Source organism: Zingiber officinale, chromosome 9A, assembly GCF_018446385.1.
Source record: "Zingiber officinale cultivar Zhangliang chromosome 9A, Zo_v1.1, whole genome shotgun sequence".
NCBI classification, from domain to species: domain Eukaryota; kingdom Viridiplantae; phylum Streptophyta; class Magnoliopsida; order Zingiberales; family Zingiberaceae; genus Zingiber; species Zingiber officinale.
In genome coordinates this window covers 63534026-63561422 of record NC_056002.1, presented here as the reverse complement: position 1 = coordinate 63561422, position 27397 = coordinate 63534026, and the positions used below count along the sequence as shown (strand labels likewise).

Genomic DNA, 27397 nt, shown 5'->3' with positions numbered 1-27397 from the left:
AAACTTGACTCTTCATCTTCCTCCCAAGTCAAGTCAAACTTGACTTAATCTCTCTCATGGTTGATCTAATCCAACCATTTAATTCAAGCCAATTTAATATAATGAATCTAATTCATTTAATTAAATTGATTCAATGAGTCATAATCTAAATTAGACTCATTGAACACATGAATCAACTTGAGTCCAACTCAATTAGCCCAATTAGGATTACTCTTAATCCAATTTGATTCATCAAATGAATCTAATTCTCTTGGTTCATCATATGAACCTAATCTCCATCTAATTGTCCTTAGTGTGTGACCCTATAGGTTCTTGTAACGTTGGCAATGCCCCAAACCCATTTAGGAGCATAAGTAATGAGCGGTATCTAGCAACACATCATTACTACCCAAGTTACAAGAATGTTGAGATCCAACATCACCTTGTGACTACTAATTATGACTCCTCACAATATATGACAAGTGTCCTTCTATCCTAGACATCTAGATTGATCAAAATGAGGCATAGACCGTGTCATCCTCTAATCAATCTAAATCTTGAACTTCAAGTAGACTCACTAAATCAAATGAGCTCAATATCTCATATTGACTCATTTGGGCATGGCCATGCACTTCGTGGTCTCACTCTATCAAGAATATCGATGTCACTCCCGTCATATAGGAGGGATAGATCTCATCTACATCACTCACATCCCTCTGCATAATTCGTTACATACCTAGTAATCGCCTTTATAGTTACGGGTGACGTTTGACGAAACCAAAGTACATAACTCCTTATGTAGGGAACCATGGTGACTTCAGGTCTAAGGACTAGTAGTCATACTAATAGCCACATGAGAAAGTATATGACACTCATATAACGATCCATGATACTTTCTCATGGAGGGTCATTTAGTATACATTCTCCAATGCATACTCATGTGTCAACTTGATATCTCTATATCCATGACTTGTGAGATCAAGTCATCGAGTTGACCTACATGCTAGTCTTATTGCATTAACATTGTCCCTTAATGTTAATACTCGACTAGGAATGGTTAAGAGTAGTGTTCCCTATATCATCTCACTATCGGTTCAACTAACCGATTGATATAGGTGAGAACCTTCTACTCAAGGATGCTATTGTACTTAATTTATTTGGCACCAATACAAGTAAGTATAATAACCAAAACAAATGCCTTTATTTATATAAGAATATGATACAATAAGTCCATAATGCAATTATCAAATGATTGACTCTAGGGCTCTAACTAACAGTTACAAAATCAATAACAATATTGTATAGCTACCACAATGGTGTTGCTTATTTGAAATTAGCTACATAATGTTGTTGCTAAAAAAACTCAGCAATAACACTCAACATGATGTTGTTGCTGATTTTTCAAATTCAGCAACACAATAAACAAAATAGGAATTTGTTTTAAATGAACAGTAAAATGGAAGAGAGAAGGTCAAAGGAAAAGAGAAAAGTAAAAAATTAAAAAGAGACTCCATTGTTTAGATATTTCTAAAATCGCATACGTGTCGAGGAAAACGTATAATCACTTATTGTTGAAAATTGAAACTATATATAATATCTGAATATATAATCGAATATGTGATTTAACTTTTTAATCAATAAGCTTTATCATTCTCCATAAACTCCTTAATATAAGTAAACAAACTACTCAAAAGATAATATAATCAATCTTCTTTCGATAAATAGATAAAAAGGCATAGAACAATATAAGGCTATTGCTATCAACGATATCAAGTACAAACCAACATCAACGATAAGACTAAACAATATAAGAAAGACGATCATTACACAAGAATGAAATCTAGTGACAAAGAAAATGAGTTTCTATGAGCAATTAGAAACTTAGAGCTTTCTTGAAAAGGTAACTATTGCTCAGGGTGTTTAGATGAGCTCCATTACTAATAGAAAAAAAAAATTATCTCATGCTTGTTGGAGCTAACTCTCTTTAGGCGGAGCCGTGAAACGGCTCACTAAAGAGTTAGAACTGTTCATGAGATCAATCCACCAAAACTCATTTGCTTAAAATGCTCGAGAAGTCAAGCTGATCACTCTCAAAATTTATTGATGCGAACTAGATACTTTATGGTAACTAAACAAAAACTAGTTAACCGATTCGCAATTTTTCCCTCAAAACTCATTTGCTCAAAATGAGGCGGATAATAAATATTCATTTCCTCTGATTTTTTTAGTATTTAACATTTTTCATAAGATGATCTTTACATTTATCTTTTAATATGCCAAAGGTTGCCCATAAATAGTTTTAATTTATATTAAAAAAATTTAAATTAAGAAAATAAATATAAAAAGATTGATAGAAATTAAAAAGCATCGTAATTATCATAATAGTGAAAAAAAAAGGTGGCCTATAGGATTAAAAAGTCAAAAAAAATCACACTATATTTTTTATATTGAAAATATTTTTAATTTAATTAGAGCAAATATACACAATCATCATAATTAAGAATTGAAAAGTAAAAACATACGATCCTATTAAAATTTTTTAAAATTTAATTTAATATTTGATAGCATCATATTAATAAAAATTAAATTAAATTAATATTTATTTAAAAATTTAAATAAATTAATTTTAATTAATAATATTATTATTAATATTAATAGGATGAAAATTTATATAATAAATCAATATAATTTATCCATGATTTTTAAATTTTAAAATAAATAAATTATAATAATTTGAATAGGATTTCAGAAAGCTTATTTAAGTTATCTAATTTAAGTTAGAAATTAATTACATAAATGAATCAATATTTCAATTAAAACCTAAATTTCATGAAGTCGCCGTGTCGTGCATGTCGTGCTCTCTTCTCACCCATTGCTGCTGCTCCTCCTGTCCTCCATTGTTGCTACACGGCTACACCTCACACTCATCGCTATTAGCCGGCGATCGACGTCTTCCCCTTTTCCCCATCGCAACATGTTGTCTCCCTGTGCAAGTCGTCGACGTCGTCCTACAGAAAAGGACCCATCTGCTATCATTGCCCACTGACGAGAATGTTATTCGTATGTCCATTATTCCAGTCGTATGTAAAGTTGTTTATAACATGAGATTAATATGATTTCATCGATTATATATGATTTCAATGATTCTATTTCAATTCTACTATAAAATACTATCTCAATTGATTCCGAATAAATTTACTGTTTCCAAATCATATGATCCTATCATCCGAATTACAATTTTATAAGTCATGAATCATCCCACTATGAGCTCTTAGAACACTTTGCTATTTTCTGCCCCTATTTATTGATTATTTTTAGTATTTAATATATTTATATTTATTATTATTATTACTATTTTTTTATTTTTAGTTGGCATCGTGTATATCCGATGTGGTTTAATTTTCATTGATATTTAATTTTGTTTAATATTAAGAAAAATAAATATAAAAAATGGATAGAAATGTAAAATGTGCCCCTAATTGTAGGAATAGTCAAACTAGCACCCTTTACTTTTAAAAAAACAAAAAAAAAAAATACTCCACCATATTGTTTTTTTATGATAAAACATGCAATAATTACACCATAACGAATACGTGTTAAAATAAATTATTATTTTTTAATTTAATTTGATAAAAAAAAATATATTATAAAATCCTCAACCAAAATTTAACTTCAATCCTATGTGAGAAAAAAAATTATTTTCTGACCTACTATCAATCAACTTATCGGATTAATCCATCAAAATTGACTTCAATCATTATTTATCGAACATGTGAAAAAACCTCTATAATAATCGGACGATAGTAAAAAATCAACAAAATCCTTCTTGTACTAAAAACAAATAAGTGTGATCTCTCTAAATAATAAAATATGTTAGTATGAGTAGGAATATATTTACAAGTTATATCATCTGTAATCATCTAAATCTCTAGATATTCTTCAAATCAATCATATATATATTTTATTAAGATAGGTAACTCAAAATCAAAAAATTCTCCTCGGAGAATCAGATATATGAGAATTTCATTTCGTACGGCTCAAGTAGAAACATACAAATATTGATTTCAATATATATCTAATAGAAAATTCAAAACTTCTTAATTTAACCGCTTGATTTACTCCAACTCAAAGATATGAAGTAACAAAAAATTGAAAATATACTTTTATACTTTTTGTACGATAAGACCTAAAAATATCAAGTTACCTCATCCCTCACTAAATATATAGTCTACTTTAACTTTCTAATTTATATCAATTTACTTAATTATCTTTTTATTTATATGTATAAAAGTTCAAAAGAAAATATATATATTTTATATTTAATTAAACATGACTATTTTTTCACCTGACCCAACGATTTTAAAAAAAATCATACTTAATTTAATAAAAAAAATATTAGATTTTAATTTTAATGTGCTAAATTTAGAATGACCATATATAATCATTTAGAATTTGTTTTTAACTTTTAATGATAAAAATTAAATAAATTGGTGGAGAGTTGAAGAAAAAAAAGTACGTTTTATCAGAGAGTGGAAACGAAAAAAATTTGAGCAAAGGTCCCAAGAAAAAATTAAGTTTGCCATTAAAAATTTTAGAACAATTTTCCCAATCAAACTCATCATAACCAAACTAAACTTATTTATTTTAAAATATAAATATATGTTTAATTTAAATTATCATACGTGACTTTAATTATATGAATATCTCGACGGTCATTCTCCATTATATAAAAATTACTCATTATCCATTATACAAAAATGACTCGTTATTATATAAAAATTACTCATTATTTAAATCAAACACCATTAAATAACATAACCGTAAGTGAATTTTCAACAATTATTTGAAAATTACTCATTATACATGATAACAGCTGCTTCATAACTGCCCGAGTAACTCTAGAATATGGATATCTTAGCATTAAAAATATCAAACACATCATTCCAGCATTATTTAAAGTCGCGGGGAGAAAGCAACACCCTGCTACACATTAAGCTTGACCTGATTTTCCAAGGAAGTCGAGGATAAGGTCGTTGATTCGGTCAGGGAACTGCTCCTGAACGAAATGGCAACCTTCAGGGACATACACTACTTCCAGTTTGGGGACGAACTGCTTCACCATACCACCCCTGATATATTCCTCCATTCCTGGAAATTTCAACACGTAGTCTTTCTCTCCCATGATCAGCAATGCAGGAACTTCAATTAATGGATTCTCTCCCGCTGCTGACTTATGTAATGACCTAAAATAACAAATTAGAGTTGAATTGTAAATATAAATTAATCCTTAGAATATATATGTAAATGTGCTTTTTTATAATTTAAATGTCTAAATTTTACGAGACTAATTCAGAGTCAAACAGCCTGACACCTAAACCTAAACAACAAATTAGATCTGAAATATAAATTTATAATAATCTTTAAAATATAGATGTTAATATTGTTCTATAATTTTAAGTGTCCGGACTTCGTTCATCTAATTAACCTTGAAACTAAACAGTCTAATTATCTAAACCTAAAAAACAAATTAGATTTGAAATATAATTATATATTAATCTTTAAAATATAGATGTAAATAATTTTTTTAGAATTTAGGTATCTAAACTATCAATTAATCTTGAAATTAGACAGTCCAATAACCTAAACAACAAATTAGATCTGAAATGTAAATATATATTAATCCTTAAAATATAAATACAAATATTTTTTATAATTTAGTTGTTTGGACCACCAAATTAATCTTGAAGTTAAAAGGTCTAATAACCTAAGCTTAAACAACAAATTAGATCTGAAATATTCATATATATTAAATATTTTGTTTTTATAATTTAGATGTCCTGTTTTCGCCTACTAATCCTAAACTAGACAGCAAGACGACCTAATGACCTAAATATAAACAACAAATTAGATCTAAAATGTAAATATATATTAATCTTAAAATAAATATAATTTAAGTGTCCCGACTAATATGTAAGTTAGACAGTCTAGTGATCTAAATCTAAACAACAAATTAAATCTAAAATGTAATATATATTAATCCTTAAAATATATATGTAAATGTTTTTTTATAATTTAAATGTCTACAATTTGTCTAACAAATCCTGAAATTAGATGACCAAATGATCCACACTTAGACCCTGTTTGGAATCCTATGGAATTGAATTACTATGGTAATTGGAATTCAATTCCATAGTTTGGAATGAATTTTTGAGATGGATTTGATATAGAATTTAATTCCAATTTCATTCAAAATGTGAATAGTAAATCAGACCTCAAATGGTCAGATTTAGATAGGGATTTATCATGAACAACTAAAATTACTTAATTACCCTTTTAACTTAAAACTCTTTTTTCCATCTGCTGACTCTCTTGTTTTCTCCTGCCTTTCTCCCGTACGTCGTTTCTCCTTGTGTCGAAAATTTCTCCTTGTATCGAAAATTTCTCCTTGTACCGTTTCTCCCATGCGCCACCTTCTTCATACTGCTGTCTTAACTGTGCAATCTCTTCTTCCTATTCTCTAATACTTAACTTGATTATTAAATGATTAGTTATGAGGATAAAATGATAAATGTATAAGAATGGAATTCAATTCAAATAGATTCCAAATTAAAGAATTCAATTCAATTCTATTATTCACTAATCCATTCCAAACATAAGAATTGAATTCAATTCCGGCCAGAATTCAATTCAATTCCTTCACTTAAATTGTTTCCAAACAGAGTGTTAGACAACAAATTAGATCAAATTAAATCTGAAATATTATATATATATATATATATATATATATATATATATATATATATATATATATGTTAATCCTTAAAATATAGACGAAAATACTTTTTTTTATATAATTTAGACGTGTAGACTTTACGAAATGGCCTAAACTTAAACAACAAATTAGACCTGAAATATAAATATATATTAATGTCAATATTATTTTTTTATAATTTAGGTGTCGTATGGCCTAATGACTTGAACCTAAACAACAGTCCATTTTATCGAAGGACGGACCCAAACTTTGGAATTGATTAAGAGGCATCATAAACTTTGAAAATGTCCAAAAGGTTTGCCAAATTGATTAAGAGACTTAGAGGTTCTGCATGCAAGCATGCATAAGATTTTTGAAAAGAAGGATCACAACTTAATTACATTATCTTTTTCTCAGAAGATCTAAATCGGCACTCTCATGAGCTTGATTTCCCAAAGACCAGGATCACGTTCTAACTCATTTTTTCAATAATATTTTAACATCAACCCAAAATCCGTAATGGCGGATACCAAAACATGTAATGAAGGAAACCGTTAAACTCCTTACAACTTTAAAAACCACAACCTCTAAGTCTATTGTTGAACCTAAAGAGGTCAATTGGACCGATTTTAGGTCGTGTCAATTGTCCACAACCTCTAAGTCTAAGTCTATTGTTGAACCTAAAGAGGTCGATTGGACCGATTTTAGGTCATGTCAATTGGACCCATTGCTTATTTCAGCTTATTGGGTCTGATATGTTCTAATAACATTTTAACCGAATCGCTGAAATAAGCGAGAGCATAGTTAGACTCTTACGGCTGGACTCTTACAGCCTCCGAAATCTAGATCCAATCAGATCCATAAGCAATTTCCTTTGGGTGCTCCCTTTGATAAATTGTTCGAAACAACAAATTACTGTAATTAATTACATTAACATATAAATATATATTAATCCTTAAAATATAGATGCTAATTTATTTGTTTATAATTTAGGTGTTTGGAAATCTAATTTGGGATGTTACCTGTATGGGATATGGAGTGGAAATCTGAATTGGGACTTCTGGTAGAGAGCGGCATAGGCATTGAGATCTTCCTCGGTGAACCATGGCGGCAAAGGAGTGGATGAATCTGCAAGGTCCATGATCTCCTGCCCCGGCTCGGCTATCGGAATCTCACTCCGAGAGAAGAGAATGTATATGGTGCGGATGACTCTTCTGACATCGAACCGACCGAAGTCTGCCTCCGCCCGATCTGGCTCCTGGTACACGAGAAGAATAAGCACAAGAATTGTTAGCTTAGCTTCTCCGTCGGATCAGATCGGACGACGGAGGAATCGAGGTGTTCTGTACCCGCCACCGGTGAACGTAGAAGCCCTCGGGAAGCGTTTCCGTTTGCAAGGCTCCGGCGATGAAGGGAACTCCCAGAGTGACGACGGCCAGGACACGGTGCGGGTGCCGGAGAGCGAGACCATACGCCGGCATCACGCCAAAATCCTTCCCGATCACAAAAACCTATTCCGCCCAAATTTAACGGCGATGTGAGTGTAATGTAACCGATTAGATGATGGCGAAGCGAGTTGGGTACCTTGGGGATGGAGAGGAGGTCGAGGATGGCTGCGAGATCGGCGACGAGGTCGTCCCAAGCGGTGCTCTCTGGCTCCGGCGGCTGGTCGGAGAGACCGTAGCCGCGGCTGTCAGGGGCGATGCACTTGAAGCCGGCGGCGGCGAAGGCGAGCATTTGGTGCCTCCAAGAGTACCAGATCTCGGGAAATCCATGGAGGAAAAGCACGGCGCCCTTCTCCCCTGCAGCGAGAAGAGTTCAGTCGGACGGAGGAAGGTGGAGGAGTGGGAGGTGACTGACCGTTTCCGGTGTGAGCTACGTGGAGGGAGAGGCCGTTGACGTTGAGGAAAGAGTGCTCGATCTTATCCATCCGCCGCTGGCCTGGTTCAGGTTGAAGTGAGAAGACGCATCAAGAAGTCTTATTTATTGAGGGAGGACCGGATTAGGGTTTAGATCTATCCTGCGGGTTAGGGAGTGGAACGTGTCCAGTCTGCGATATATTCTAGAATATTACAATCATTTTAAATTTTTTTAATATATTTCCAACCATTTTTCTAATCCGAACAACAGGGCTACGTTTGGTAGGGGATAATCTATCTTGTAATGTAATCAGGATTACATTACAAGATTGATTATTTTATTTGATTTAATTTTAAACTTGTAATGTAATGTAATCTGGATTACAAAAGATAGTAAAGTTTTGTAATCTGGATTACAAAGCGAATACTATGTAATCAGATTACATTACGAGGTAATCGTTTGACCAAAATTTAAATGTCGAATATACCCCTAGTCCACTGTGGCCGCTATCCACTGTCGTCAGCTGCCGCTCCCCATCGCCGTCGACCTCGCTTGCCCGTCGTCGCCGGCCGCCGGCGACCACCGCCGACCACCGCCTGTCGCCGGCGACCACCTCCGGCCGTCGCGCGACCACCGCCGGCCATCGCGTGACCCGACGGAGGAGGCCAACGGCGACGACCGTTGGTTGCCGCAAGCTCCATTAAAGGTTCAGCGGCCATCGATAGAGGTCGCAGGATATTTTTATCATTTTATAATAATACGAATTATATTTTTTATAAAAAATAATGGATACCAAACAAAAGAATGTAATCATCCTTGTAATCAAATATTACATACATTACATTACCAAACGTAGTAATATAATCAAGATTACATTACATTACATTACAAATTTGATTACATTACAAGCAAGATTATATTGTACTCAACTAAACGTAGCCTAGATAAGTATAATATATAGGATTATAAACCAATATAAAATTTATGAACAAGTTTAATATTTAATTTAGTAAATGAAGATATAGTCAAATTAAAATTGACTTAATTTTTTTTTTTAAAAAAATAAAGTCTTAGAGACCTATATAGTCTGTAGGCACCGAAGGTCCTATGAGTTAGACATAGTCTAGAGACGTTAAATTGTATTTAATATCAAATAAATTAATGGATTGTAATATTTTGATTTTTTTTTCAGTTTCATTAGATATCTAACTATATAACTCGAGTAGTCTTAAGGTGGTCGGTACCGATCCTAAAAATTTTTCACATGAAGCAGTTAGTATTTTTGTTGAGTTTTGAACTTTAAATATCTGATTTATCACTGAAAAATTTAATCATGACCCTCTATTTCGAGATATTTTAATTTGGAAAAATAGGAGTATTTATTGGAAGAAGTTTTATCATCTAAACTGTTGAAGATTGCTAGTCGACTAAATCTAGTCGGTTAAATAATTTGGTTTCCCCCAAATTATTTACTTCTAACATTAATGTTAGTACCTAGCAAAATAGTAACAATAAAAATAAATTAAGAGGGAAAGTAAACGTTAATAAGATCATGCAACGTGGTTTAGAGATTATTTGCTCCTATTCCATTATTTATCCTTGAGGTGGACGATCCTTTAATTCGTCAGTGGATTAGTCCCTGACAATCTCTGGCTAATGCTTTCTCCTTCTCGGTGGAGCAAACCTCTCACAAAGTTCTCTTCCTCTTTATAAAATGAAAACTTAGATAAGGAGGAAGAGAATTGACTTAGAAGCTTGAGAGAAGGACTTAGGAGAATTCTAACCAGAATTAGTAACTAACTTCATCCCTCAAAACCTCTTTAAATAAAGTGGAAATAGTTGATCCCAATCAACTTATTTCTTGCACACCAGTCGACTAGTATTACCATTGGCTGTAGCTAATTGCTACTTCGCAAAATCAGGGATTTTATCAACTGCTATTTACCAATCGACTGGTAAATATACCAGTTAACTGGTCGATGTTAACTGAGCAAATAGAATGCCTTTGTTCGCTCCCAATTGACTGTTACTTTCATCAGTTGACTGGTCTTGGTTACATACTCACACTCATCCTCTTCGGAGTCGTCCTTGAAGCCTTCTTTCTTGACTTTCGTCTCTCAGATGTACTTGAGCCTGTGACTCCTCTCCATGCATCTTTCGCTTTGCCTTGAAGTTCGCTTCCCTCGACTCCACTTCGTTGCTCCTTCATCGGTGGTCCCTCGGATGCACAATCATTCACGGATCTCAAGGACCCCAAGCTATAGAATGAGCTCCTCATGTGTGTTTCACCAAGTCCTACATGACTCAAATACACATATCAAATAAATATGAAATCTAACTTAAACGCTTTGACACACACATCAAAATCATGATCGTACTTGATCAAATCTAGGTCAATTGCACTCACAATCTCCCCCTTTTTAATGTATAGCAATATGTTTAAGTTAGGCATAAATAGGAACTTACAAGCATAGTATAGACATGAAGCATAAAACCCAAGCTCCCCCTTAACATATACTCTATCACTTAATTTTCAAGTTTTGCACAAATATGAAATAATAAGTTTCTAACTTAAACTATCCCATCCCCCCCCCTTGCCCCGCCTGACACCATAAAAAAAATGCACCCAAACAACCATGCATAGTATGGTATCAATTTTGACCAAATTTTGATAAAAAAGCAACTTCTAAAAATGCAAACAGAATACTGAAAAACATAGTACCAATCGACTGTCATCTGATGCAATCCGGCTGGCACAAAGCAAATCCAAATTTCAGCTTTTTGAACCCAACTTTCGAAATACATAGAAAAATCTATAAAATTCAAAAAATCATGAAATTTTGAACACATATTTCTTTTAATGTCCTCTAACAAGAAAAAAAAATATTTTCATAAAAATTCAAAGTATTTTTAAAGTTTTGACAAAAGCTCAAAAACATTAAAAATTACTCAACTTTGTATTAATTTTAAAACTTATTTTAAATTCATATGTTTCAAAATAACTATTGTAAAATACCGAAAAATAGAGAATAATAATAAGGGAATTTTTCAGAATTTTTGGAAATTTTTTGGGAATTTTTCGGAGCTCGTATGGACGAGTTTACGGGAATAAAAAACGGGGCCCGGGAAAAGCCTGTTTAGGCTATCCCATTTAAGCGAGGAAATGTTTATATTTATATTTATTTTTCCTTTATTTTCTTTTATTTCTCTGTTTCTTCCCTTTTCCCCCTGTGACGCCCGACCCTGCCGAACCCCGACGTCGTGCCCTAACCGGCTCGCGACCTTCTTCCCCTCGCACCCGACGTCGTGCCATAACCGGCGGCGGTTACCTTCCTCCCCTTCGAGTACAAAACCACTCTTTGTCCCTGAGCCGATCCTATTCTTTCCTCGTGCACAGAAGTGATCAGCCAAGGCGAGTCCGCGACCAGCCGATTTGCCCTAGGTGCCGACGCCACCGGCGCCGACGCCCTCTTCGATCTCCTCTGTGCCACCACCGAGACTCCTCCGCCCGAAACTAGGCCACTCGACAGGCGCCGACGCCACAACTATTTCTCCTCAGCCCTAGCACCGGCTATCTCCTTCTTATTCCTCATCTTTGTGAAGCCGAGCCCTCTCCGCCGTTGAGATCAGGAATGCGCCTTCTTTTGCTCCTTCCTCGCATCACCCACAACCGACGTTGTCGCGGCTTCTTTTGCCCTAGTTCCTTAGCCGCCTTCTGTGTGAGGTCTCCAGCCGACGGTCCTTTGCCAAGCCAAAGAACCCTGGGTTTTCATCAAATCCAGAGAAGGGTAAGGAAAAGCATTTCTTTTTATGGCTGAATTGTAGATGTGAATGGATTTCTAGGTTGATTTATGATTTCTTTTGATCCGGGCAGTGAGGAGGGTTTTCCAGCAGCTATTTCTTCCGGCAGCAACCAGCTTTGGCTGTGAGTTGAGGTAAGCGTTAACCCTAGACTCTAAAGTAGGTGATACAGTGATGGATTGTTAATTTTCGAGCATTTAACCGTGTTGGACAGCGGTATCGCAGCGTGTACCTTCGACATTGACTAACCGAGGAATCCCTATATCTTGGTGAGTTTTGAAGGGATAACCATTTGGATTTGACTAGAGGAGGAATTTTATTCTTGCTGTAGTTACATCTAAGAATGGAAATTTAGAATAATTTAGGATTAAGGATTTTATTTAGCTGTTCATTGAATGTTAGCTAAATAAAAGTATATATATATTGGTGATACAGGACTTTGACGCGAGACGAGTATCTCGACGTAGTATTTGGATCAGTTGGGACTTTTCTACTGCAGGCGGGTACTTTAACTTTTGTCTTTTGATATGCATAATAATGTTTTTTAACATATAGCAATGATTATGTTTCTCATTTGCTTCGGTTGATCACTACCTGACATGTTACATGCTTGCTTGTTTATTTATTTTGCACATCATGCTAGTGTATACCTGATTATGCCTATTTATAGAGGTAGTGACACAACCATGTTATTTATCATGTTCAGGACCTAGGATTTTGATACCTTATCTGGTCTGTGTACTTTGATTTGATTCACTTCCCGATGGTACACATTTTACATGTATATGGATTATTGCTATGCTGCTCAGTATTTTGTCATGCTTAGTATCATACACCATTCGCATTATTGCATACTGTGCGATAGTCTGCTCCATTATTGTCGAGCACATCGCTAGTTACATATATCTGTACACACCACCACTCATGGGTTAGTGGTATATCAGACAAGTGTGTGGCAGTTCTGCTGTTTGGCTCCGTTGGTCTGGTGACTCAGCGTGGTAGCCGGCAGACGGTTCTGCTCTGTTTGGCTCCGTTGGTTTAGTGTAGCAGCGTGGTAGCCGGCAGACGGTTGGACTCTATTTGGCTCCGTTGGTTCGCTCATGGGTAGTGTGACGCAGCGTGGTAGCCGGCAGAGATTCCTCCCCGTCATCGTGTACCGAGAGATGAGAGCATTGTGCTCCCCCATTTATTTATTGGGGTAGGAGGATATGTGTACTCCGACAGCATCCCGTCCACTCGGTCACTCATCAGGAGCAGTGACGTCAGAGTGCACGGTTGTCACAGCCCTACCCACTCGGTCTCACCATTGTGTGAGAGATGGCTGACTGGCGTCAGGGGTGACCATGACATTTGCATCATATGCATGATGCATTTATTGCTTGTGGTTGCTACATTTATTTACTGCATTTATATGGATGCTTATGATTGACATGCATACAGGATTTATGACACCCTCGGTCTGACGACCCTGTTGTGCTTATACCTTGGTCCTGGTTAGTACAGTTTTCTCCTGTTTTGTTTCAGTTGCATTTATCCTTCTTATATCAGGAGACTGTACGCATGATTAGTGCTGCCTGTTATTTTCTTTATTATGCATATCAGTTGATACCCGCTGAGTGTTGGACTCATACCCTCCTCCGTTGTTATTTTCAGGTTGATGCTGTCCGGAGGGTTCCAATCGCTTGTCCCTTGCAGTCCACGAGGATGTTTATTTGTCTTTTGTTGTCTTTTACTAGACTATGTTGAGACTTTTTTATTTTGATACACTTGGATCTTATATGGATATTGTCGATGAGTTTTTATTTGGATTTGTTTTACTACATGCCTGCCTAGACGGCAGAAGAGGTAAGTTGATCTTATCGTCGGATTTGAGCTTTATGAGTGTAGTGGTGTAGGAATATGTTTTGAGGTTTATGGGTGTAGTTGAGTAGAGTTGTTTTTGAGTCATATTATCACTGTTACAGTTTGTTAAATTATTAACTGCGTGGGTGATTATTTATATTATTATTATTGTTCCGGTCGTGTTGGCCGAGGTATATGTGGCCCAGAGGGCGATGTAGAAAGTTTTAGATTGCCCGCCATACAGGGGAGATGCTGCCGAAATTTCTTCGGACAGGGACTCCTCCGGGGCGTGACAATTTATTTGGTATCAGAGCGCCAAGTTGGCGATACTTGTTTGATTTTCGTGTTACAGATTTTCGAGATTTATCTGATACCAATTTATTGGTATCAGAGCGGGTTATGATACCTGCTTTTGGTGTTCTGGATATTTGGAGTTAGCCCGAGTTTACTAGTAAACTTGGGTAGTTATTTTAGATTGCACGAATTTTTCCATTATGTATATGTTTTGGATTTCCGTTTCGGATTTATGTAGATTTTCGGTGATTTTCTCGTTCGGAATTTTGAGGTCAAATTGGGGGCTGGACAGCGACGGAACATCTCCAGACGACAAATAGGTATGATGTTTATTTTATGATTTTTTTTATCCTTATAGTAATATCTGTGTTATAACTGAACAGATATGGAGCGATATACACATTTATGTGATTCTAGATCCATGTTTAGATTTATTAAATTGATGGTGAGTTAGTAGATCTATTTATTAAGGATATGCTACTTGAGAATAGATTGATTCTAGATGTGTTTTGATTCTAGATGCTATATACTAGAATAGTATGTGCCTAGTATGTAGAGATAACTTCACGTTTCTGATGCATCAATTGTCTACCTTCCCTAGAGTGTTTACAAGCATCTACACTACACTTATTCTAACCTTGAGCAATAGCATGCTGCATCAAGAATCTTTTCCCCTCTCAAAAGGACAATTCCTGTCTAAACAAGATACTTCCTATAATTATAAGGAATGCATTCTCCATATGGCCTCCACTGAGTATGAGTTTCGAATAGTAGTTAACTATGATTATGCCAGATATTTCAAGTAAAGATAACCAAACAGCTGATTTACTGCTCTTCACATCATCTCCTTATCGCAAGTAGATCATTTAGGGTGAACAAATATGTGATACGATATGGGCTTAGTTGCTGCCAATTCTTGATTAACATACACTTAATATACTATTGTCTTTTTATCATCCTCATGCTGATTGAACTCACATCCTAAAGATCTACATCTCTATGCCTAAGATTGATCTTTATCTAAAGTTGGTTAAAAATTAAAGAGCCATAGTCACATGCTCATAGATATTGGTAGCTCGCATTCTTTTATATCTCATACCTTTATGCGGGAGATTGGTAGATTACCCACTTTCAGATCGCATTGACTGACCGTCTCTCTACCCTCCGGTGACACCATGGACGTCACCCAAGAGGTCAAAGGTTGGCGGTTAGATTTTGGCAACCTAATACTTACGGTGGATCTTTTAGTATTGGAAATGGTCGACTTTGATATTATTCTTGGCATAGATTATTTGTCCGCATATCATGCCACTATTGATTGCTAGACGAGGGTGGTCACATTCTGGCCATTATGAGTTTTTGGTAATGTCATTTGGGCTTACCAATGCTCTAGCGGTATTTATGGATTGTTGTGGTGGAGCATTGCTCCCACATGTTATGGATGGTTGTGGTGGAGCGTTGCTCCCACATATTGAGGATTTATTGTGGTAGAGCGTTGCTCCCACATATGTGGTATTTCCTGTGATGGAGCGTTGCTCTCACACTGGAGGATTTATCCTTTGGTGATTTATATTGTTGGTGATTAGATTTCAGACTTGTTGTCGGGGATCTTATAGTTGAGTATGCCTGTTGTACGGGCATTATGAGTTCTAGGTTTTACCATTTAGGCTTACAAAGCCCTAGATGTTTTCATGGACTCGATGATTTCGGTATTCCTAGGTTGTTTGGATCGGTTTCCATTGTCCTTGTTGACAATGTTGTAACCTATTTTTTTTTTATCCAAGCTCGATACCCCCATCTGTTCACTTGAGGTATGTGACTTAATTTACCGTTCAACATTTATACTCTATATCTGTTGTTAGTATTTGCTAATGGTAGATAACGAAATTTGGGGACCAAATTTTTATTAGTGGGGGAGAATGTAAAATACCAGAAAATAGAGAATAATAATAAGGGAATTTTTCAGAATTTTTGGAAATTTTTTAGAAAATTTTGGGAGCTCGTATGGATGAGTTTACGGGGATAAAAAATGGGGCCCGGGAAAAGCCTGTTTAGGCTATCCCATTTAAGCGAGGAAATGTTTATATTTATATTTCTTTTTCCTTTATTTTCTTTTATTTCTCCGTTTCTTCCCTTTTTCCCCTGCGACGCCTGACCCTGCCGAACCCCTCGCTCGCGACCTTCTTCCCCTCGCGCCCGACGCCGTGCCCTAACCGGCGGCGGTTACCTTCCTCCCCTTCGAGTACAAAGCCACTCTTTGTCCCTGAGCCGATCCTATTCTTTCCTCGTACACAGAAATGATCGGCCAAGGCGAGTCCGCGACCAGCCGATTTACCCTAGGTGCCGACGCCGCCGACGCCACCGACGCCGACGCCCTCTTCGATCTCCTTTGTGCCGCCACCGAGACTCCTCCGCCCGAAACTAGGCCACCCGACAGACGCCGACGCCACAACCGTTTCTCCTCAGCCCTAGCACCGGCTATCTCCTTCTTATTCCTCATCTTTGTGAAGCCGAGCCCTCTCCGCCGCTGAGATCAGGAATGCGCCTTCTTTTCCTCCTTCCTCGCGTCACCCACAACCGACGTTGTCGCGACTTCTTTTTCCCTAGTTCCTCAGCCGCCTTCTGTGTGAGGTCTCTAGCCGACGGCACTTTGCCACGCCAAAGAACCCTGGGTTTTCATCAAATCCAGAGAAGGGTAAGGAAAAGCATTTCTTTTTGTGGCTGAATTGTAGATGTGAATGGATTTCTAGGTTGATTTATGATTTCTTTTGATCCGGGCAGTGAGGAGGGTTTTCCAGCAGCTATTTCTTCCGGCAACAACCAGCTTTGGCTGTGAGTTGAGGTAAGCGTTAACCCTAGACTCTAAAGTAGGTGATACAGTGATGGATTGTTAATTTTCAAGCATTTAACCGTGTTGGACAGCGGTATCGCAGTGTGTACCTTCGACATTGACTAACCGAGGAATCCCTATATCTTGGTGAGTTTTGAAGGGATAACCATTTGGATTTGACTAGAGGAGGAATTTTATTCTTGCTGTAGTTACATCTAAAAATGGAAATTTAGAATAATTTAGGATTAAGGATTTTATTTAGCTGTTCATTGAATGTTAGCTAAATAAAAGTATATATATATTGGTGATACAGGACTTTGACGTGAGACGAGTATCTCGACGTAGTATTTGGATCAGTTGGGACTTTTCTATTGGAGGCGGGTACTTTGACTTTATGTCTTTTGATATGCATAATAATGTTTTTTAACATATAGCAATGATTATGTTTCTCATTTGCTTCGATTGATCACTACTTGACCTGTTACATGCTTGTTTGTTTATTTATTTTGCACATCATGCAAGTGTATACCTGATTATGCCTATTTATAGAGGTAGTGACACAACCATGTTATTTATCATGTTCAGGACCTAGGGTTTTGATACCTTATCTGGTCTGTGTACTTTGATTTGATTCACTTCCCGATGGTACACATTTTACATGTATATGGATTATTGCTATGCTGCTCAGTATTTTGCCATGCTTAGTATCATGCACCATTCGCATGATTGCATGCTGTGCGATAGTTTGCTCCATTATTGTCGAGCACATCACCAGTTACATATAGCTGTACACACCACCACTCATTGGTTAGTGGTATATCAGACAGGTGTGTGGCAGTTCTGCTGTTTGGCTCCGTTGGTCTGGTGACTCAGCGTGGTAGCCGGCAGACGGTTCTGCTCTGTTTGACTCCGTTGGTTTAGTGTAGCAGCGTGGTAGCCGACAGGCGGTTGGACTCTGTATGGCTCTGTTGGTCCGCTCATGGGTAGTGTGACGCAGCGTGGTAGCCGGTAGAGATTCCTCCCCGTCATCGTGTACCGGGAGATGAGAGCATTGTGCTCCCTCATTTATTTATTGGGGTAGGAGGATAGGTGTACTTCGATAGCATCCCGTCCACTCGGTCACTCATCAGGAGCAGTGACGTCAGAGTGTACGGTTGTCACCGCCCTACCCACTCGGTCTCACCATTGTGTGTGAGATGGCTGACTGGCGTCAGGGGTGACCATGACATTTGCATCATATGCATGATGCATTTATTGCTTGTGGTTGCTGCATTTATTTGCTTCATTTATATGGATGCATATGATTGACATGCATACAGTATTTATGACACCCTCGGTCTGACGACCCTGTTGTTCTTATACCTTGGTCCTGGTTAGTACAGTTTTCTCTTGTTTTATTTCAGTTGCATTTATCCTTCTTGTATCAGGAGATTGTACGCATGATTAGTGCTGCCTGTTATTTTTTTTATTATGCATATCAGTTGATACCCGCTGAGTGTTGGACTCACACCCTCCTCCGTTGTTATTTTCAGGTTGATGCTGTCCGGAGGGTTCCAATCGCTAGTCCCCTGCAGTCCACAAGAATGTTTATTTGTCTTTTGGTGTCTTTTACTAGACTATGTTGAGACTTGTTTTATTTTGATACACTTGGATCTTATATGGACATTGTCGATGAGTTTTTATTTGGATTTGTTTTACTACATGCCTGCCTGGACGACAGAAGAGGTAAGTTGATCTTATCGTCGGATTTGAGCTTTATGAGTGTTGTGGAGTAGGAATATGTCTTGAGCTTTATGGATGTAGTTGAGTAGGGTTGTTTTTGAGTCATATTATCACTGTTACAGTTTGTTAAATTATTAACTGCGTGGGTGATTATTTATATTATTGTTATTGTTCCGGCCGTGTTGGTCGAGGTATATATGGCCCAGAGGGCGATGTAGAAAGTTTCAGATTGTCCGCCGTACAGAGGAGATGCTGCCGAAATTTCTTCGGACAGGGACTCCTCTGAGGCGTGACAACTATACTACTGTAAATAAAACATAGAATTATTTTTAAAATATTTAAAATGCCCAACTATGATCTATAGACAAGATGTCCATTAATTAAATATTTGTTTTCTCCATAGTTGGTCTATGATCGGGCGATGTAGAAAGTTTCAGATTGTCCACCGTACAGGGGAGATGCTGCCGAAATTTCTTCGGACAGGGACTCCTCCGGGGCATGACAACTATACTACTGTAAATAAAACATAGAATTATTTTTAAAATATTTAAAATGCCCAACTATGATCTATGGACAAGATGTCCATTAATTAAATATTTGTTTTCTCCATAGTTGGTCTATAATCACTATTTTGACATATTTCATGATTCAACAATATGTTATAAGTATAAGTGAATTATGAGTATCATCTTATCATCTCACATCGATGTTTAGAAATATAATGCACGCCCTTGTGAGATGAAATGAAGGTAACCTCTACGTAACCCTTCTTATCATAAATTTTTATCAAGACTAAGTGTTCCCCCTTAAGATCTTAAGTCGACCATTTTTTTAAAATTTTAAATATAAATTCAATGGTTGACTAATCTAAAAATCCTCTAACCCTTAAAGATTAACTTTGGTATCCAATAGAAGTTCTTTTTAATTGGGTTAACCAAATATTCTTTGGGAATCCATTTTCTATCTATGATTTTTATATTTGATTGCCCCTAGTAATTAAACAATGGTAAGACTTTTCATTGTTAGATTCCTTATACCCTAAGCCTTTTTTTATTGAAATTTGCTCTATGGCTCCTAATGATCATGCTTAAAGTGTTGGAGTCAATTGTGAATTTTTTAAAGGACTTTACTAAGGTATTCTACCTTTTCCCTTAAATCCTTATTTTCATTTTCTAAACATGATATATTTAAACTAGAAGAAGAAGCATGCATATCATGATCCTTAAGAGTCATGGATTCTAATTTTTCTTCAAGCATGCTAATCTCATTTTTAAGGATTTATTTTTCTTTTTAGCCTTAAACATAACTTCATTTATACTTGAGATAATTTTAACTAAAGTATGAGTGGGTAGATTGTATACATCACTTACTGAGAAGTCTGAACCAGATGTTTGCCCTCCCCCTTCACTTGAGCTCCCTCCTTCTTCACTTGAGCTTATTTCCTCTTCTCTTTCGGATGAAGTGGAGGCTAAATCATCAACTCCCATTAAGGCAAAATGAGAGACATGGTGTCCTTCTTCTTCCTATGATGATAGATTATCCTAGTTGCCTTTAGATTTTTAACCTTAGCTTTTTTGTTTGTTTTCTTCTTTTCTTCCTTCTTCTTCTCTTCCTTCTTCTTCAAGAGAGGGCATTGATCCCTCATGTGTCCTTTTCAATTGTAGCAAATATCCTCCTAGTTCTACTCTTGCTTCTTGGACTTTTCCTAGCATGAGATTTGTTAGTTGAAATTTTTTAAATATTTTTCTCATTTTTCTTACCATATATGTGTAGGATCGAGATGTGCTAAGGGGTGAATAGTGCTCATGATTTTTCACACTTTTCGAAAAACACAAAATGCATAGCAAAAATAAAGAAACACAATTGCAAACACAAGTAATTTTACTTGGTTTGGAGCCTTTGACGACTCCTACTCCAAGGCACGTGATCGTTGATCATTTTCATTAGGAAATCACTAATAGCTTGAATAATATTACAATTTGAAGTACAATTGCTACATAAAACTTTAGTTACCGATGATAAAAGAATAAGAAAATGTTCGTTGATTGTCAGAGCTGTAAGACCGTTAGATTCGATAGAGGGGGGGGTGAATATCGATTCGAAAATCTCGAGTTAAGACGCAGCGGAAAAGTAAAGAAGTAAAGAGATGAACACTGTTGATTTTTACTTCGTTCGGAGCATGTGACGACTCATACTCGAAGGCCCGTACTCCTTGAGTACTTTCGTTGGGTAATTCACTAGCAATTCGGATAATTACAATTTACGTACAAATATTGCTAATGAAAAGAAAGAAAACAAAGCTAACCGACAAACAATGAATTAAAAAGAGAGCCGGAGTGAGTCGTCGGAGCTTTGTGAACGTTGTTGGAGCGCAGAGCATCAGAGTGATTGGACTCAGAGTTCTCAGAAGACTGATATCTTGAAGCTCCTGCCTGGGGCTTCTTTTATATGCTGCTCCGGGCGCCTGGATCCCTTCCGGGCGCCTGGAGTGTGACGTAACACTCCCAACCAGCATGCTCCAAGTGTCAACGTCGTCCTGGGGATAAAATTTGTGTAAAGTACCAGAAAATAGGCGAATATTAATAAGAGAATTTTCCGGAATTTTTGGAAATTTTTCGGGAATTTTTCGGAGCTCGTATGGACGGGTTAATGGGGATAAAAACGGGGTCCGGAAAAGCCTGTTTAGGTTACCCCATTTAAATGAGGAAAAGTTGAATTTTTCTTAATTCTTTTCCTTTATTTTATTTTCCTTTTTCCTTTATTTTTTGCCGGTTCCTCTGTTTCTCCTCCCCGAAAACCGCCTGCGCCCTCTTCCCTTCTCTCACGCCGAAGCCCTAATCTCCCTGCCCTAGCCACCCGGCGCCGCCCGACCGCCGACTACCGCAGTCTCCGCCGGCCATCCCGTGCCTTAGCCAAGCTTCCTCCTGCCGAGGCTGCGCCCTAGCATCCTCTCCTGCCACCACAGCGAGCGCTGGAGCCGATCCCTAGCAGCGTCGCCGCCACTCCGACCCGACGCCCAGCATCGACCACCACAGTGTAGCGAGCCCTAACGTAGATTTCCTCTCCTCCGACACCCTCTGTCCTCGTCCAGCCGCGTGCCCTAGCCGGAAAACCACGACCACCAGCACTCTCCGGTGGCCACAGCTTTGCATACCTCAGCCCTAGCCACTGCCTATTTCTTGAAGTGGTGCTGACACTGACTTCTTCTTCTCTGTGCCACTGTTTTCCCTTTGTGCTACACTGCCCTTCCAGCTCTGGATCTCAGCCTCGGGTTGCTGTGAAGTGCAGACAGTGAGCCTTGATTTGGTCTTGCATGGTTGAGCATGTACACACTGTGAATTAGACGTTTGATTTGTCTAGGTGCTAATTTGAAAGGGCTGACTGGCTAGGCAATGGTTCCACCTCGCTCCGGATAGGATTATTGGCAGCAACTTTGTCTACTGTGCTGCAACAGCGAATCTTCTCCAGCTGTGATTTGAGGTGAAAATGTGTTTTATGTATGAATTGATACGTACCTAATTTGGTTATAGGATGATACATTGATGGCGAATCCTTGTTGTTTCTCCTTGTAAGTAGTATTCGTTTGATCTGTGTTGGATTACAGATCCAAGCAGTGACACCAGAACCTGTTGAGTCTTGGCCAGCAAGTGTTGATTTTGGGGCTCAGATTACGGAGGTATGAGTTGGGTTCTGGGTTAGATTTATGTGATTGTTGATTAGGGTTTGTGCCCTAATCTAGTGTAGGAGATTTTTATTTAGCTATTTATTAGGTATGTGATGAGTTATGATTTAGGGTTTTGCCTAGATAGTTTTAAGGATTCTATTTAGCAAATCATTGGAATTTTAGCTAAATAAAATATATCTCTGTTGGTATTACAGGACCTTGACGCGAGACGAGTTTCTCGACGTCCGGATTTGGATTGATTGGACCTTTCTATTTTCGGAGGCGGGTACTTTTGACTATTTGTCTTTGATATGCTTAGTAATGAAAATAATATGTTGCATTAATTGTGTTACATACTTGTTTCGGTTAATCACTGCCCAATACATGCTACTCGTTGATTGATTGTTTGTTTACATCTTGTATAGATATGTACCTGATTCCACATGCTCATGGGGTAGTGATATAACCATATTTTACCATGTTAGGACCTAGGTTTGATACCTTGTAGGATCAGATACCTTGATATGATTCATTCACTTTGGTGCACATTATGATATGTCCAGAGATTGGTTTAGTATATTACCATGTTTAGTGACATGCACCATTCGCATGATTGCATGCTGAGTGATTGATTGCTCCTTTATTGTCGAGCACTTTGCCAGTTTCATCACTGTTCGGTGCTCCGTTGTGACGCTCATGGGGACACAACGTGGTAGCACGTCGGTTTGGCTCTTCCGGTGCTCCGTTGGTCCGCTCATGGGTAGTGTGACGTGTAGCACGTTAGAGATCCCTCCCGTCACGGGAGTTGAGAGCATTGCGCTCCCCATTTATGATTTGGGGTAGAAGTACGTATGTACTCCGACAGATCCGTCCACTCGATCACTCATCGGGAGTAGTGTTCTGAGTGCACGGTTGTCTGACCCTACCCACTCGGTCCCATTGTTGTTGTGAGTCGGTGGTAGCGTCAGGGGTGACCATGACATTGGCATCATATGCATGATGCATTTATTGTTTGTGTTTGTGTTTGTTGCACTTATATGCTGCACATTGCTTGGATACCTTGATTGACATGCATACAGGTCTTCTATACCTTTCGGACTGTTTGTCCTTTTACCGGGTCCTGGTTAGTACAGATTCTCTCCTGTCTTCTTTGGTTTGTAGTTACCTTTATCTTTATCAGGAGACTGTACGCATGATTAGTGCTAGGTGTTATTTCTTTACTTTGCATATTAATTGTACCTGCTGAGTGTGGACTCACCCCGCCTCCATTGTTGTTATTTTCAGGTTGATGCTGTCAGGAGGGAGTTCCAGTTGCTAGTCCCCTGCAGACCTCCAGCTATTTGCTATCGTTTGTATTGTTTTTTTTTATTCTCACTTGACTATATTTGGATTTGGATGTTGAATACTTAGATATTATATACTTTGTCTCGTTGATGGATTTATTTACTTATGGACATGGTATAGATTTTATTATATCGATGGATTTGGATTTTGGTTTTTATTCTACTACATGCCTGCCTGGACGGCAGAAGAGGTGAGTTCGTCGGTTTTGAGCTTTACGAGTGTAGTTGAGTAGGGTGGATTTCGAGTCAGAGTACTATTGTTGTTTACTATTATATACTGCGTGGTTGTGACAGCCAGAGGCTGAATATATATATATATAAACTGCGTGGTGATTGTTTTTATTTCTTGTTATTATTCCAGCCGCCTGTGGCTGAGGTATATGAGATGTAGAAAAGTTTCAGATTGTCCACCGTACAGGGGAGATGCTGCTGAAATTTTCTCGGACAGGGTCTCCTCTGGGGGCGTGACAATTTGCCTCTGGGCGCCTGGATCCCTTCCAGGCGCCCGGACTTCCGGGCGCCCGGACCCTCACTGTTCCCTACCTGCAAAACAGTGTTAGTCCGAGGCAAATAAACCCTGCAGCACAGTTTGTTAGCACATTTTTACAGATACGCTAAGTAATAAAAATTAGCATCAAGAGTATGACTTAGATTCAGTCTTTCCGAGACCGGAATCTAGTCACGATCTCGACTTAGATATCCGAAATGGATCTAAGCCGGATCGACGCCTAATGTCCCCTTCCCGGGAACGCGTCCTCACAGTCACTCCCCTCCAGTGCCAGACGTCCGGTCAGCCCGTCGACCCGTCTGGACTTCTCGCCAAGCGTCCGGTCAGCCCGTCGACCCGCTTGGACTTCTCGCCAGCTATCCGGTCAGCCCGTCGACCTAGCTGGACTTCTCGCCAAGCGTCCGGTCAGCCCGTCGACCCGCTTGGACTTCTCGCCAGCTATCCGGTCAGCCCGTCGACCTAGCTGGACTTTTCCTGCACACTTGATCAAAGTGTCAGACAACAACACAACTAACTTAACCTATTTGTCATTCATCAAAACCTGGGTTAGACCGTTTATGCTATCCGCACCAACAATCTCCCCCTTTTTGATGGAATGACAACCTGGTTAAGTTAGTGAAAGCATATGTACGAAACAACATGCATTTGTGTGGTTTTAAAGTCAGTTTGTGTTTTCAAATTGGTTTAGCTAACTTAACCACCTAACCCTTCTCCCCCTTTGGCATTCATCAAAAAGTAAGCAGGGGTAAACAAGCATAGTGTAGAGTAATAAAAAATTCAAAGATACTGATAAAAGTACAATTTTTAACAGCAAGTTAAAAAATAGTCAAGTTGACTTGGGAGAGTTTAAGCTTTTGAAAATTTGTTTAAAGCATTAGCTTTTAGTTTTTAGAAAGCTAGCTAAGTTTTCATTTTTAAACACAAGTTTTCAAAAACCAGAATTCCAAAACTAAGTTTGAAAAATTTATTTTTCAACACTAAGTTTGTAAACGATTTAATTTAAAACTTAAGTTTTGACAGTGATTTAAGTTTGAAAAAATCTAACTTTCATAATTTTTAACACTTGAGTTTTTGCAAATCAAATTTCAGTTTGTAAATATTGATTTTGAACTTTACTTTTAGTTTTCAAAGGAGTTTGGTAGAACTAATTTTGATAAAGTAAAATAATTAAATCTAATTTTCAAAAATCAAAATTTTAAAGTTCAAAAGTACTAGTTTCAAAACCATTGTTTAAAATATTTGAAAAGTTGAGTTTTCAAAAACTAAGAAAAATGGATAAAAAGTTTATGATTTAAAAGAAACAATTTTGAGTTGATTTAAAAATTTTTCACAATTTTAAGCAAGTTGATTTTGAAAATTGATTTTTAAACTTTGATAATCAAAATTAAGGGAAATGATTTTGAGAAGCTTAGTTTGTAAACTTAAGTTTTGAAAAATCTAATTTCCACAATTTTCAAAACTAAGTTTTCAAAATCAATTTTCAATAAAAAGTAAAACCCAATTCTTAAAAACAACTTAGTTTTATAAGAGTACATTTTTCAAAAGTAGGTTTAAGAAATTTTTAAGAGAACATTTTTCAAACAAAATTTAAAATATTTTATATAAAGGAAAATTTTTAATTAATTCCTCCCCCTGAACCTGACATAACTTTAACCAGCTGTCTAACCAATTAGGTACTAACTAACTATCAGAGGATAGTAGCTTTCACTTGGTTAGTCAGATTAAGTTAATTACAACCAGTCAGTGTTTGACTTGACTGATGAACTTTAATCTGATTAATATCTGAATTGTATTTAACGTCCAGACTTATGTTGATGCACTGAAATTAGCATCTTAAGTCCAGACATTTGGCCTATGCATCTCACCCCTTTCTATGTTTATCAAACACAAGCAAGGTAAACCTAAGGTGTTGGTGAGATGCTCAAGAACTAGACCTATGGGCACATGCATTCTAAGGATTCAAAACTAGTCTAAGGCCAAAACTGTTTTTGAAAAATCTAAAAATGGAAAGTTTTGAAAGCAAACAAGTTTAACCTATAATTTGATAAAACCATTTTTGAAAGTATTTTGAAATTTCCTAGTCTATTGAGCACATCCCTAATTGTCGTCGTAAGTTGCTAAATTCACTCTCAGGGAGTGGTTTTGTAAAAATGTCAACTAAATTTGATTTAGACTCAATGTACTTGAGTTCAATATCACCTTTAGTAACATGATCCCTGATGAAGTGATGCCTAACTTCAATATGTTTGGTTCTTGAATGATGTACAGGATTCTTGGTTAAGTTAATTGAACTTATATTATCAATTAATACTTTTACATTTGTGATATTTAAGTTGAAATCTTTTAGAGTATGCATCATCCATAATATTTGTGCAACACACTCGCCTATAGCTATGTATTCTGACTCAGTTGTAGATAGTGCAACACAGTGTTGCTTTCTACTAAACCAGCTGACAAGGGATGGACCAAGTAGTTGGCATCCACCACTTGTGCTTTTGCGGTCTAATTTGTATCCGGCATAATCTGAGTCAGAATATCCTATTAATTCAAAGTTGTTGGTCCTAGGATACCAAATTCCTACATTTGTGGTTTCCTTGAGGTATCTAAAGATTCTTTTGACTTGAGTCAAATGAGATTCTTTAGCACAGGTTTGGTATCGAGCACACATACTAACTGCAAATAAAATATCAGGTCGGCTTGCAGTTAGGTAAAGTAGACTACCTATTGCGCTCCGATAATGTTTTAAGTCTACTGATTTTCCATTAGGATCATCATCTAGGATTGTGTTTACGGCCATAGGTGT

At 37.2% G+C, this 27397-nt stretch overlaps 1 protein-coding gene across 1 annotated transcript; it reads right to left on the bottom strand.

Moving 5' to 3' along the window:
- Positions 1–4768: 4768 nt before the first annotated feature.
- Positions 4769–8749, bottom strand: LOC122021091 (AB hydrolase superfamily protein YfhM-like). The gene is made up of 5 exons (XM_042579175.1): positions 8591–8749; positions 8315–8532; positions 8080–8241; positions 7753–7988; positions 4769–5222 (listed from the first exon to the last, which is right to left on the bottom strand). The coding sequence occupies exons 1-5, from the start codon at positions 8658–8660 to the stop codon at positions 4970–4972; spliced, it is 939 nt and encodes a 312-aa protein (XP_042435109.1). The 5' UTR covers positions 8661–8749; the 3' UTR covers positions 4769–4969.
- Between the last annotated feature and the right edge of the window lie 18648 nt (positions 8750–27397).

Coding starts and splice junctions, on each gene's coding strand:
- LOC122021091 (XM_042579175.1), bottom strand. CDS start 8,660: ATGGATAAGATCGAGCACTCTTTCCTCAACGTCAACGGCCTCTCCCTC. Junction 8,533..8,590: donor CGTAGCTCACACCGGAAACG/GTCAGTCACCTC, acceptor TTCTCGCTGCAG/GGGAGAAGGGCGCCGTGCTT. Junction 7,989..8,079: donor TCTACGTTCACCGGTGGCGG/GTACAGAACACC, acceptor CTCGTGTACCAG/GAGCCAGATCGGGCGGAGGC.